General features: G+C 24.8%; 1 protein-coding gene across 6 annotated transcripts in view; it reads right to left on the reverse strand.

Annotated features, from left to right (window-relative positions):
• Positions 1 to 15523, reverse strand: part of LOC101239749 (otoferlin) — a 209604-nt gene that overhangs the window by 41132 nt on the left and 152949 nt on the right. For all 6 annotated transcript variants that reach the window (XM_065796214.1, XM_065796217.1, XM_065796218.1 and 3 more), the window contains 2 exons: positions 9792 to 10467; positions 360 to 676 (listed from right to left, as the gene is read on the reverse strand). In XM_065796214.1, the coding sequence (XP_065652286.1) occupies positions 360 to 676; positions 9792 to 10467 (993 nt within the window). The remainder of the gene's footprint in view (positions 1 to 359; positions 677 to 9791; positions 10468 to 15523) is intronic.

The raw sequence follows: 15523 nt of genomic DNA on the forward strand, positions 1-15523 counted from the left end.
TATATATAAATATATATATATATATATATATATATACACATACATACATATATATATATATATATATATATATATATATATATATATATATATATATTGTATAATGTTTTTTGTATAGTAATGCATATACAATTTTCTTGTTCGTTTAACAGTGATCAATATTATGAAAACAAATGTTTTGTATAATAGATCTGATATATTTAATAAATATTAAAATGATTATAAATATGAAATCATTAATTTCTTGATTTAAAAAAATATAGGCTGATGATTGCCGCCAGGCATAAAACTCTGTGTACCAACAAAAGTTGTATTTTTTCATTTTAATATTTATTAAATATAAATTTAAAAAAAATTACTTTTTCAGTAGAAATTTCAATTTTTGGATAAGGAAGAGGTATAATGATTTCTTTACTGAATTTTCTTTTTTCAATTACTTCTGTTTTTATATCCTGGTTATTTCCATCTTTACTCTTGACATTTGCTGCTGAAATTTCCTTCTCCTTTTTTCCCATATTGTTTATAGACAATTGTTTATCAGCCATTTGTTCATCACCTTTAACTCCATCATTTACTTTTTCTTTGTCGCCTACTTGAACATTAAATTTTTCTTCATACTCATTTACTATGCTGTACTTTTCTTGTAATTTGATATTTGCTTTCGATTTTCGTTTTTCTAAAAATTTTTATTATTTTTATCATGTTAGTTTAAAATTCAATTAATGTTAATAATTATTAGAGTTATTGCTTTTATAGCTATAATGTAATAAATATATAGCATAAATATAATAATATTTGACAAAAACTATTAATCTTTTATTATTAACTAGTATTTTTGTTTGTTTTTCAACAAATTTACTTCCCCAAGGTTCAGAAGACCAAACAAGAATTTTTTTTATCTGAAATGTCAATATATCCCACAGTAAAACAGCAAAAAATCAAAAGGGTTGCCAAAACTTTTTTTGCTTTTACAAACTTTTGCTTTTTTTAAAAAAAATACAGATATTAAAGTGTTAATTTATACTCTATAAAAATTATTTTTTTGAGTTTTAACACCTTCAACATTTGACACCTTTATACTATAAAGAGCATCATTATCATATTAAAATTTTGTTAAATCTAGTAATAAATTTGTGATCAAAATTTGACTAAATAAGAAGCTTTATAGGAAAAAATCATATTGAATTAGGCTATTCTAAGAATCCTTTGAAGATGTCTGAGGTTATTGGTATTTTTTAAACAAAAAATTTCTTTTTATTATTGTTTGGTATTCTAAACTTCATTAATTTTTATTTTAAAACTTTCAATAAAATCATCAATATCTGTATCTTAAATGTCATTGACCTAATTTGTTGTTTCTATTCTTGTTGTTTCATTTTCATATTGTTATTACACGTAACATTCACTTCTCCTTGTAACAGGTGTTTAACAAAAATCTGTGAATAGTTTGAACCTTAAAAATAGGAACACCCACAAACCTTCTTGTTTTTTAGATTTGTTACAAATTATCTTTCATTCTATACATTATGTTTTGTAAGAAAGTTGCATATTTCTAAGAAAATAATTTTAAAACAAAAACCTAACAGGAAAAAAAATTTTAATTTTTAAAAATAACACAATGTTTTTTATTCTTGACATGTTTCATAAATTTATTTACATTATCAAAAGATTATTTTACAATAATAAAAAACTCTGAAATAAATATTAAAAAAAAAGTTTTTACAAAGAAATATTAATGGACAAAAAATTATACATAATAAACCAATATATTTATTACAGAATAATCAATCAAAATAATCAACTGTCAAAATAAAAAAATAAATAAATAAATAAACTGACAGTAAAATTAAATAGATAAGTTTATAGCATAATGTAAAGTTTGTTTATTAAGTGAGGGACTTTCCCATTTGATGTGGAGGGCTTCTTTTATCTTTAATTTGTGTTTGGTTATGGCATTATCCAAAATTTCAAAAGAATCAGTTAGCCTAATTTAAAGTCTATTCGAAATATCTTGGTTTTAACATACCACATGCAAATTATAATGATATAATCTCGATTAAAAAGCGATTGCTTAAAAGTGCTTTACATAAAAGAATAAACCAAAAGAAATTACTGGACAAAGGGTTAGAAAATTTAAAATCTCAAGTAAGAAAAAACTGTTTAACTTTGCAATGGTATCTTTTAACTATGGTAATCAAAAACAATATAAGAAAGAAAGAACTTTCAATCATTAAAACTCACAAAAACAAATTATGTTCCCTCACAAAATCAGCGGTTTCTTTTAATCATCAAAATGTTATTCAAAATCTATCTTCATATACATTACAACATGATGAACTCGATTTACTAAACAACTGTCTTTGGTTTCGCTTTGCCACCAGCATTTATCAAAAAGACAGATGTATTCGCTCAATTTGATTGTATTTTGCATTTCTTAATAATCACTTGAAAAACAATGATTCAAAACCTCAACTTAAAAGTGAACTTTCCCATTTGGCTAACAACTACGAATACAAATATACACTCCATCTGAAAATTGTCTAAGAAAACATAAAATATTGCGGAACATAAAACATAAAAGACTGCGGAATAATGAGAACATTGTTATTACACGACCAGACAAAGGAAATGGTATAATTGTTGTTAATAAATTTGATTATATAAATTCATTACATAATATTATAAGAAATAAGACTAAGTTTAAAGAATTAAAATAGGATCCAACTATAAAAAGAGAAATATCTTTACAAGGGTATCTTAGAAAACTTTATAAGCTTAAATGTTTTGAAAAAAATATTTACACTAAAATCTATTCTGTAGGATCTCAACCTGCAAGAATTTACGCGTTACCTATGATGCACAAAGTTAGTAAAGATAGTTCACTTCCAACATTTTGACCTATCATCTCAACAATCGGAACATATAACTACAGCCTTGCCAAACATCTTTCTCATTTATTGTCTCCATATATACCTAAATAATTTTGCACTTTAGACTCATTTTCTTTTGTTGAAGAATTAAAACAAATTAATGTAACTAATAAATTTATAGTTTTATATGGTGTTGAAAGTTTGTTAACGAATATTCCACTTAAGGAAACCATCAACATTGCAACTGATTTATTTTTTAAAGATAAAACTAACTCAAAACATTTTTTAAAATTTCACTTTAAAAAATTACTTGAGATTTCCACACCCGGTTCACATTTTCTATTTGGTTGAAAATATTACGATCAAACAGATGGTGTTACTATGGGTTCTCCTTTAGCACCCATCTTACCTAATATTTTTGTCGGATATCATGAACAAACATAGGTCATTAACTGCTCCTTTACAGCACCATTTTTTTATAAACGGTATGTGGATGACATAATTGCTATTTTTAATTCTGAATATGAATAACATGTACTTATTAAAAAAACCAATTCGTTTTTGACTTTTTTTTATCACAAAAAAACATATACAAGTCTTTTACAAAATTTTCTTCGTTTTATTCCCTCTTGCTACAAATTTAGACTTGTTCGTTGTTTGATTGTACATTTAAAATTAATAATTCTTGGGTTGATTTTGATAAAGATATTAAGAACCTATTATTAGTTTTACAAAATAAATTTCCACAAAAAAATTAATGACTATAAAATTAAATCCAATATTGATAAGAAAATGAACCCATCTGTTTCTAACATTGTTAATAGCTTAAATAAAAGATACTTTAAGCTTCCATACATTGGAATGTACTCTAATTACACTAAAATGAAAATTTCAAAAATTGTTCATAAATATTGCAAGGATGTTCTAATAAAATTAATTTTCACTACTAATAAAATACAAGTTTGTTTTTGCTTAAAAGAGTCACTTCGTAACCTGCTTAAATCTCATGTTGTCTATAAATTTTCTTGCGCTGGCTGTAATGCCAGTTACATTGGAGAAGCCTCCAGACACTTGGCAAATAGAATAAATGAGCACTTTAAAAATGATAAACAATCTCATATATTTAAACACTTAAATTTTGGCTAAAAATTTGGCTAACTGTGATTCTTTTGAGATTTTGGATAATGCCCTAACCAAACACAAATTAAAGATAAAAGAAGCCCTCCACATTAAATGGGAAAGTCCTTCACTTAATAAACAAACTTTACACTATGCTATAAACTTATCTATTTAATTTTACTGTCAGTTTATTTTTATTTTTTTTTGACAGTTGGTTACTTTGATTGATTATTTACTGAGTTATTTTTTAATAAATATATTGGTTTATTATGTATAATTTTTTGTCCTTTAATATTTCTCTGTAAAGACTTCTATTTTTTAATATTTATTTCAGAGTTTTTTATTATTGTAAAATAATCTTTTGAAAATGTAAATAAAATTTACAAAACATGTTAAGAATAAAAAACATCGTGTTATTTTCAAAAATAATTACTTATTTAATACTATTACAACATTTAATATATATATATATATAAATATATTTATACAAATATATATAAATATAAATATAAATATATATATATATATATATATATATATATTAACGAAAAAAAAACAACTTTTTCTATGGTACTATGGTAGTTTCATGCCTATACGGCAATCATCAGCCATTGAATACGAATTCAAAAACAAAAAAAAGCACTAAAATTACAAAATACTGTGTAGTAGAATCTTAACATGGCTAAGACATACTTGATGGCAACGAAAAAACAAAATATTAGCTAATCTCCAGTATCAAAAAAAGATAAGAGGAATTTATTCTTGTGTCTGCATTTTGAAATCAACTCATTTCATTTATTTAACAAGTTATCACCTTTATATGTTAAAATAAGGAATTTTTCGTATAAACAAAGATTGCAAATTTTTGACAAAGTGTTATAAGGATTGGAACGTTTTACAATTTTCCACTTAATTAAGGGTGTAAACATTTTGTCTTTTATGTCCCAAATTTCTTTAGACAACTCGGTATCATTTTTATATTTATTAATGTTAAAAGATTTTAGATGGTTAGCATACCAAAATTTAAATGGAGTTTCACATAAGCCAAAGTTTACTTTTTCTTTGTAGTCAGGTTCATTTGATGACACGGTCGTTTGATAAACAATGTTCTTCGACAAGCACTGATTGTTCATGGGACAGATGGATTTATTGACACAGTTGCATATTTTTCCCTCATCTTTACCTTGGCTATATAATATCCTGTGATTGTGCAAATTAATGATGGACTTGGTGTTTGGCATACATGAGTAGCTTATTTTAATGGTACTTCGATTAAATATCTAACGAAGTTTATGACCAACCAGAAAGTGCAGGTCTACCATGTTCAAAAAACGACTTCCTATTATTGTTGCAACATTGGTACTGAAAGGTGGGTTGTACCAGATTATGTTTCGCTTGTGATTTTTATATAGGATCTGTTTTTTATTTGAATGGCAGGCGAATTTGCAAATAAAACCTGATTTAAATAATGCATCTTGATAAGGAGGAATGGATTGTTTAAAATTATTTTTGTTAGAAGAATTGGTTGACAATCTTAGTTCGATAGTTTGAGGAAGGCTTTTTAATATACTAGGAGGGTGGTTAGAGGCAGCATTTATATAACTGATGGAATTACCAGGCTTGCAGTAAGGTTGGAAAGAACTGTCAATAAGATTTAACTTTAAGTCCAGATAATTAACAATTTTAAAATTACAGCTGATGGATATAAGAAGATCGTTATTATTAAAAATTTTCACGAAGTGCTTTTAAATTTTCCATCTGTTGGCCACTCTGGTTTTTAAACACTGCCATGAAACTTAAAGTACCATAGAAAAAGTTGTTTTGTCTTCATTAATATATATGTATATTGCTTTATTTGAAATATTTTTTTAATATTGAGCACTCTTTTACGACTATGAGTTTTGTTTTATTATTATAATACAAAACAGCCTTAAATATCAATATATATATATATATTTATATATATATATATATATATATATATATATATATATATATATATATATATATATATATATATATATATAAAATATTATTTTGTTTTTATAGATGATAACTTCTACAACAATGAAAGTCTCTTTAACAAATTTTAATATAAGAATAATTGAAGTTAATACATTTGAAAAGATAAACAAAATTTGGTTGAAAAAAAAAAAAAAAAATGTTTTAGAAAGTCGGTACAATTAAATAAGCTTGATCTTTAATGCCTTTATATTATTGAAACACTCTTTAATGAAGTAACAAAACACTTCTAATGAATTTCTATAAACTGCTGTTTTTTTAATTTATATAACTATGTATTTTTTATGATAAATGTTAATCTTTTAAAACAAACTAAAAAAACAAAAACAAAGTAGAACTGTTAAAACAAAGAATGAAATAGTTTCTTAATGCGTAATTATTTGTTAACATTTACATAGAAACTGACATTTTTAAGTTAGTTAAACACCATTAAAAAACACTATAATTTAAATCAAGTGTGAGTATACATATTAAACAATCATTATATCAATCAAAGTAAATGGTTCTTTGTTAATTAATGTTTATTAATGTTCAAAACATTAATAACAAAAAATATATAAAAAGAACTTTTTAAAAACAACATTTTAAAAATGACTTTGTGTACGTACACAACCTGAAACATCCATTAAAGTCAATGACTGAAAATGTTGGACAACTAAGTACAACTCGTTCCTATTGGCACCCAACATTTTCAGTCATTGACTTTAATTTGAACAAAATGCTAATAATTTGTTGTTAATCGTTTGTTATAATTAATTTTCTTAATGATTTCTCTTATTTACACTAAAGCCTGTTTTGCATCATTTGTTTTAATTACTTTTTTTATTGATTTCTTTTATTATTACCGCTGACCTCATGTTTGTTTTGCGCGGACACCAAAAAAAAATAAAAATACAAACCGACAAGAAAGTTAGATAAAAGTTAAATGTAATATTGTAAAAAATAAAAAATTGTTCTGGATGTAATTATAAACATGATTTAAATAAAATAAGCTTTATAGCTTGTTGAGTTTTGTTTTAGTTGAATATATATATATATATATATATATATATATATATATATATATATATATATATATTTATATATATATATATATATATATATATATATATATAACCTATAAAAAAAATATATATATTGTGTTTTTGCTTTAGTTAAGTATTTTTTTTAGTTTCTCTTTTTTTTTTTTTTTTAAAGTTTTTTTAGTTCAGTAATTTTTTTTACCACATTTTAAATTTTGAAAAAATGTCAAAATATTGTGGAGCAAGAATAGCTCAGTTGGATAATATTGTAATTTATTAACAGCCTGTAGCAGCAGGATTTTGAAATTGTTATTTTATTATTTTTATTAATATAATATTTATTTTAAATTATATTTTTTTATGTCCTTTCTGGTCAATAGGCTGAAGTAGCTTTAAGTGCTTCCATTTCTGAAAGATAAAGCAAACTATTTAAAATCACTCTTGTGGTTCTTTTTTTCTTTTTTTTCCGCCTAATTACTTAAAAAAGAAATTATTATTTAGTTTATTTTTTTAGAAATAAAAATGTTTCTATAGCTGATCAGAATCAACTAGTGAGACCGGTAAGATCATATTATAATGTGCAAAACATATACTTGATCAATATATTTTTTGAAATTAATAAATGTTTGAAGCAAGAACAAAAGATTTTTATACATCAATACTTTTAAAATTATACAAAATGTCAAATTATTGAAATGTTTTGCTAAATAAGAAACATATCATATTTTCTTTTTGATGCAGACTTTTTAATTTCAAAAAATTCAGATAATCAATTAATGAATTCTTTGATTGAGTTTAGCACATATTGATGTTATTATATCCTAAGTTTGATAGTTTTTACTTTTTTTTTTTGTTATTCACCTCCTCAGGGCCAAGAAGGCCACTACAGATGAGGAGGCTACTTAATATTGGTTATAACCCTATATCAACTCTATAACTCCGAAACACGAACCTTTGACAAACAAAGCCGCTGTGCGGAGAAACAAGTTGAGCGCGGTACTACCAGGGACATGGTGGGGATCGAACTCAGAACCTCTCGCTTATGAAGCGAGTACTTTACCACTACACCACTACCGCATGATCATACCACTTAACGCTTTATTAGCATTTTTATGTTGTTTGTTTTGTCATGACGATCATAAGAAAAAATCCAATGTTTAAAAACAACAAATAAAATGACATAATGTAAGAAAAAAAGTATTAACGATTATTAAAAACCATATATATTTTGTTAAAAAAATGCACTATACAATTTTTAAGACTACACAACAGGACTGTAAATAAGTATCAAAACATGTTTATACAACCCTTACAACTTTAAAATCATGGTATGGTATGATAAAATGATATTTTGTAATAACTTTTTTGCTTTAAAGTATTTTTAAATAGTTATAAAAAAGAGTTATGGAGTTTAGTTTTTTATTTCCCCTCTTTCTTGTGGAATTGCCCATATATATATTTATATATATATAATTATATATATATATATATATATATATATATATATAATTATATATATATATATATATATATATATATATATATATATATATATATATATATATATATATATATATATATATATATATACATAATACATATATATATATATATATATATATACATATATATATATATTTATATATATATATATATATATATACACATAATACATATATATATATATACATATATATATATATATATATATATATATATATATATATATATATATATATATATATATATATATATATATATATATATATATATATATATATATATATATATATACATATTTATCAAGTTTGACTTGACTGTTTAGCATAGCTTTGCATTATAGTAGAATAGTGTCAAACAAACACATATAGTGAATAGACTTCAACAACAGGTAAAAAGTGAAATATGTGGATTACAAGTTGACTCTTTATATATGAAATTTTTTTTACCTTTAATGCTTTTAGATATTTTATTTGTAATGGTTTTAAAAATGTATGCATTTTTGAATTACACAATTGTTTAGAGACATTTTTTCTAGCAAGAGATATCAAAAACAAGTTTTTTTAATTATTCAAGCAGAAACTTATATTTACTGGGTAAGATTAGTGTATGATTTTTGTAAATCTATATATAATATAAATGATCTCTGAGGCCAGTCTTTGATTCCTTATATTTATGTTCATCACAGATGTTTCGTCTCCAACAAAATTTGAAGCCACATTCATGAAAATTATTATACTTATTGTAATAATGGCATTGTCAACTTATCAAATCTAGAGTGGTTAATTAAAAAAAGAAACCAATAATTTAGCCTTCCTACAAATTAAAGTTAAAAAAATGATACATATGGCGTCCGTGGGATTACTTTTTACCTCATCAGTTCATACCACAGAAAAAACCAAAAGTAAAGTAGCTTGTCTCAAACAGAGGACGTCACCCCTTCTTCCCCACTGGTCAATATCGAATTGTATTTGGCAATTTTAAATATAATTAGCAAATTTTGACATTTTATAGTTGGCAAATGTAGAAAATTAGTCTAGTTAGCAATTGTAAAACATTCCCACCTCCCCCCCATTCACTTATCCAAAAAAAACAACCCACATTTGATGACACAGTCACTATTATTGTTATCATTTATTTTATCATTATTATTATTATTGTTATTATTATTATCATATATCTATACAATATTTAACAAAAATCAAATATCTATAGTTTACTATGCCAACTATTAAAATAATAAACAAAATTAAAATACCTGTCAGATCAGTAACATCCAATGAAGAATCAACTAAAGTTTCAGCAGGAATGGTTGATTTGTTGATTAATTTATTAAAAGGTGTGATATTTGAATTCTGAAAATCTTCATTTTTATTGCCAAGATAATCAAATTTGGGTGTATTAGGTAAATCAACTTGGTTCATCATGTAGGTTATTGAAGATATTTTATCTGAAAAATTTGATTTTGGTACAATTTGAAAACTAATTTGACTTGATTGGTTTTTAAAACTAACCTCTTTTGATAAAGAGCTTTTATTTGCATGATTAGTAAATAACTTTGGATTTTCCAACCTAGTATAATTTTTAGTGCCACCTAAAGTTTGTTGAGAAAATGCAAGAGCTGATTCTAAGAATGACTTTTCAGTTATTGACTTTTTATGTCTAATACTACTATTTTTCTTAATAGACCCAACTATACTTTTTTTGGATTTTTTGTTTGGTACCTCATTATCAATTTTTTCTAGATCTTGGTTAATTCCTACTTCATTTTCTTCGTTTGTTTCATATTCTGAAAATGCTGATCTGTCTTGAATATAATTCAGTAGAGACTTGATAACAGTTGAACCAAATATTTTCTTAACTTTGTACAGTTTTATAACCTTATTAACTAAAATCGTAAGCGGAGGACAGTATACTTCTTCTTCTGGAAGCTCCTAAAATTTAGATTTACATAAATTACATATATCATAAACTACATCAGTTACATAAATTACATATATTATAAATTACATCAGTTACATAAATTACATATATTATAAATTACATCAGTTACATAAGTTACGCATAAATTACGCAGTTACGCAGATTTCATATAAAAATAAGAATAAGAGAAATCAATCAACAACAACTTATTTATTAAATTATTCAAACATACACCATTGCCCAGACTCTTAAGCATTTTATGAACTCAAAGATTGATTCTTTATCAACATTGTCTAATACTAATTATTGTTTCATTACTGAGATGACTAGTAACTACCATGATTTAATTCAAAAATACACAATATAACAACTGCAGCAAACTTATGAGAACACAGAAAGTTTTTAAAACAGTTATGGTTAAAACTACTTTTAATATAATTTTTTTAACGGTAGTATTAATTTTGGCAAATTGATTTTAAGGAAAAAAATGTCTCACCTCCATAATTAGGTCCAAAATTCTATATTTTTTGTTTAACCTGTTATTCTTAATTGATTTTTTTAGAAAAGTTTGAAAAACAATTTAGTTTTTTCTATTTTTTTGTGGTTGGCCTTCTATCTCTATTTAAACATTTTTAAAGATACAAAAAAAAAAAAAAATTTAAAAGAAAAATCTTTGCAGCAGTTTTTTTGTGTATAAAGTTACGCAACTTTATTTTAAAATTTATGCAATTTAAATTTTGATTGGATAAATTTGAATTAAAATGAATAATAGTTGCGTTTTAAAAAGAAAATGTAATAAAACTTTTTTTGTTAAAATATAAAACTTATATATCCTTAAAAAATAGCTTTGGTTTTACTTTGCGAGAGAATACTTTGCTTCTATTATTGTTAACTGAATTTAGATATCAATTAAAATGAAAAAAATTGTAACAAGATGTAATAAAAAACTAGCTTTAAATCAAAATAAACAAACTCCTTTACAAAGTTTCCCTGTAGTTGATAAATTTTCTCATACAAAGTTGCCTTTACTCAAAGATGTTCTTGCACTTGTCTTTAACTTGTCTTTTAAGTCAACAATAAATTATCTTTGTGTTGTCAAAGAGTTGCCAAGTTAGTAGAAATTTATTGGACAGAGCGTAATATCTACACAATATCATATCAGGCCATTTTAAAATGTTTGCAAAGCGAAACCAAAGAATATTGCTACTGTGTTGACAAAAACAAGCAAGGTGAGTTTTTTAAGTAGATGTCTTTCTATGAACGAATCCCTTAAAAAACTTTTCAACATTTTCTGCTTCAATCCAGAACGTTGAGAAAAGCTGGAGAAGTTTTTTGGTACTTCAATGAATGCTGAAGACTACTCGTTTCAAGAAAACATGCGTGGTAACAGAAATTTTACATGTTGAAATGTTTATAAAACTTTCCATCAAAAAGTTTTTAATGATAAAAGAAAAATGTAGAAAAAGATAAGAAATGAAACAGCAGTTTATCAGGCAATGTACATTAATAATGATGATAGCGAGTTAAGTGAATTTGATAAGATGAAGATAAAAACTATGTTTTTGAAAAAAATGTATATTTATTAAATATTGAGCACTCTACAACAATCAAGAGTTTAGTATTTTTAATACTAAATCATACAACAACAATATATATATATATATATATATATATATATATATATATATATATATATATATATATATATATATATATATATATATATTAGGGTATCCCAAAAAACAACATTTTTGAAAAATCTATGCAGACACCCCCTTAATGTGTTCTATATAATAAAAAAACACTGGTTTTAAAAATTTCTTGAATAAAAAATATTTTTAGGGGTCCCCCAAGACCCTTAACCATCAGATGGGTCCCTACAATTATTCAAAAGTTAGTTCTTCAAAAGTATATCATGTTGGGTCTCAAAAGAAGCAGAATTTTTTTTAAATTTTTCATTTTATTTTATTAAAATCATTATTTTATTAAAAAACATAGCAAAAAAATATTATAATTAAAAAAATCTTGTTAAATTCTCTATTTTTTGTTTTCAGTTAAAAAACTTCATTTTCTGCTCACAAAAATCTAAAATAATAATTTTTTTATAAAATGATGGTTATTTTTAAAGTTTTTATATATTTTCGCTTCTTTTGAGACCTAAAAAGACATACTTTTGAAAAACTGTTTTTTTATTAATATCAGGGACCCATCTGATGGTTAAGGGTCTTGGGGGACCCCTAAAAATATTTTTCATGCCATTTGATATAGGTCAGGTCAATGCAAACAACATTTTTTTTTAATCAATTAATAAAAATTTTATACAATTTAAAATGACACATTTTTTTATTTAACTTTTAATAAAAATTTATTTTACTTTATTTTACAACAACTTATTAAGGTCATATGTAAATTAAAGTTGCAAATAGTATACTAAGCAAAAAGTGCAAAAAGTTGCAAAAAGTTGCAAAAAGTATACTATTCTTTTACCTTTTAAGCTAAATTAAATACTATAAAAATAAGTAAATTTATAAATAAAATAATAAATAAACATAAATATTACACTGTATATTACAGTATACTATCTAAGCCACCATGGAATAGAGTACTGGGGCTGAGCGTGTGTTGGAGTGAGTCATGGAGCAGATAAAAAAACAATGCTTAGATGTTTAATCCATCGTGAACCATCTAATGTATGACAACATTTGCTTAAAGCTCTTTACACTAGTCCCATTATACATTATACTAACCATAATACTTGGTTGTGGTTTTAATTGGTTAGTGAAGCCTATAGTCAAAGATTCTCCATGCATAGGTGTTTGATTCATCTTAGGCTCGCTCATCTTCTTTAAGAATTATGGGGTAATGTTATATAGATAATTAGTAATGAGAATACAACAATCAAAAACCATTGAAAGAACAAAACAAACCCAGCAGCTTGCAGGAGCAAAAAGCAATAAGCATGCCAATTAGAGTAGTACTTTGTAAACTTATAGATTTGTATGTTTATAACCTTGTCTTGTATGTATATGCACAGTCAAACTATATCCTACTGACAGAGGTAAATAAAAACCACGACAATATGATAAGTATAAATAGTATACTAAAGGACCCAAATTGAATAACCTATAAATATTACACATTATTTGTATTTTACTTTGGTGATATGCACTGTCATACATAAAAGTTGTGAATACTTCCATGCAAGAAGCACTATATCTTCTTACCATTTCTCTTTCTAGAGAAATTCAAAAAATGTCTAGTGCTAGTGGTCTTGCAAAAAAAATTTTACAGTAATTATATTGAGATTTTAGATGATGTTGCCTTTCAAGATTCAGATTTTAGTGTGATTTCAACTTATTCATCAGAGATGTGATCAACTAGATCAATTAAGTTGACCAATTGCAAGTTTGATTTGAAGCTGTTAACTTTAACAGACTGAAAGACTTCTGCTATTAGACTATTGCATCCATCAACAACCCTACTGCTGAAAAAATATTGCCTTTTCATACAATTTCTGACTAATTCAGGTTTCATTCGATGTTTTACTTTTCTTATATTTGATCCTGGACCTGATGAGCAAATAAAGCTCATTGTTTAATTTTGTTTAATACCAATGATTTCAATATCTTTAAATTTTTTAAATTGAAGGATCACGTCACCAGTCAAACTAAAAATTTCCAATCTTTTTCGTACTCAAGGTATTAGAATTCAAGGTTTGAAATCATTCAGAAAGAGTACTTGTAGAAGTAAGCATAGTTAAGTGTGAGGTGATTGTAGCATGAATGCCAATCATGCTACATGGTGGGAGGCCACCTCTTTTCATATATGAAAAAACTGAAATTGGTAAATTTGTCTTAAATGGCAATGGTAAATTTTACAGAAACTGAAAAAGAAAATTTTTTTATGTTTCAGACAGTTCTAGGCATTGTGAAAACTCCAAATTTAAATATGTTCGTTTCTACATTAGATAAGAATGTTTAGCAAAAATGAGGTGATTAAAGCCTGGGAACAAAATACCTTTACATATTTACTTCCCCTTTCCCAAATGTGAAGGTAATTTGTTAAAAAAATAATTTAATTTACAATTTTATACTAAATTCAAATTCATCAGCACTTTTTAAATTTCATCTAATTATCTTTAGACATTTCAAAGTTATGACCAGGTCAAATTTGCAACCTCATTTTGATGGGGATGAAAACTTTACATGGTCATAACTTTCGAATAATATTAGATGAGGTGAACTTAAAACTTATTGATGAATTTAGTATAAGATAGTAAAGTTAAATATTTTAATAACCCATTGCCCTTGCATTTGGGCTATGGAGAAAACATTTGGGGGATTTTCTGCAAAGCATTCTCATTTAATACATAACTACAGAATGATATATCAAGCCTTCTCAAGAGACCCGTGTGTTCGCACACCTTTGACAAGTTGGGTTTTTTGCATATATTGACAATTTGCATGTTTTAAAAAATGTGCTGAAAAAAGCCAACTAATTTAAAGAGAAAATTAAAAATTAACAAACGTTAAACTAAAAAGTGAAACAAATTTAACGAATGATAAAATAAATAAAGGATAAACAAGAGAAAATAAAAGCATAAAAACTGATGTTTTTTTAAATATAGAAGGGTCTCAATTTATAGTTCAAACTTAAAAAATTTAGTTCAATTAATTTAAAAGTGTTTCAACTAATAGTTTAAAGATAATAATTTATTTATACACAATTCAGATTTGCCACATTGATGTACCGCATAGGTTGTTTAAATTTGTTGTTTGGCCGAGGGTTCAATTCCTGCAAACAGACAATTTTTTTTGTTTTATTTTTTGCTTTGTAGACAGAAAATGTTACAGTTTTAAATTTTAAATAATTAAGTTTGGAAGTAATTAAGCTTGGATTAAATAACTTTGAAACTTAGCTTTTTCTAAATTCTTTGTAGTGAAACACTTATAAATCAAAATAAAAACATATATTAACTTTATGCTTTTATTTTTTCTTGTTTATTTTTATTCATTTTATCATTTGTTATGATTTTTATTGAGAAGATATTTGATGTACTAAAGAAAT

Source organism: Hydra vulgaris, chromosome 04, assembly GCF_038396675.1.
Source record: "Hydra vulgaris chromosome 04, alternate assembly HydraT2T_AEP".
In the NCBI taxonomy this organism is placed as follows: domain Eukaryota; kingdom Metazoa; phylum Cnidaria; class Hydrozoa; order Anthoathecata; family Hydridae; genus Hydra; species Hydra vulgaris.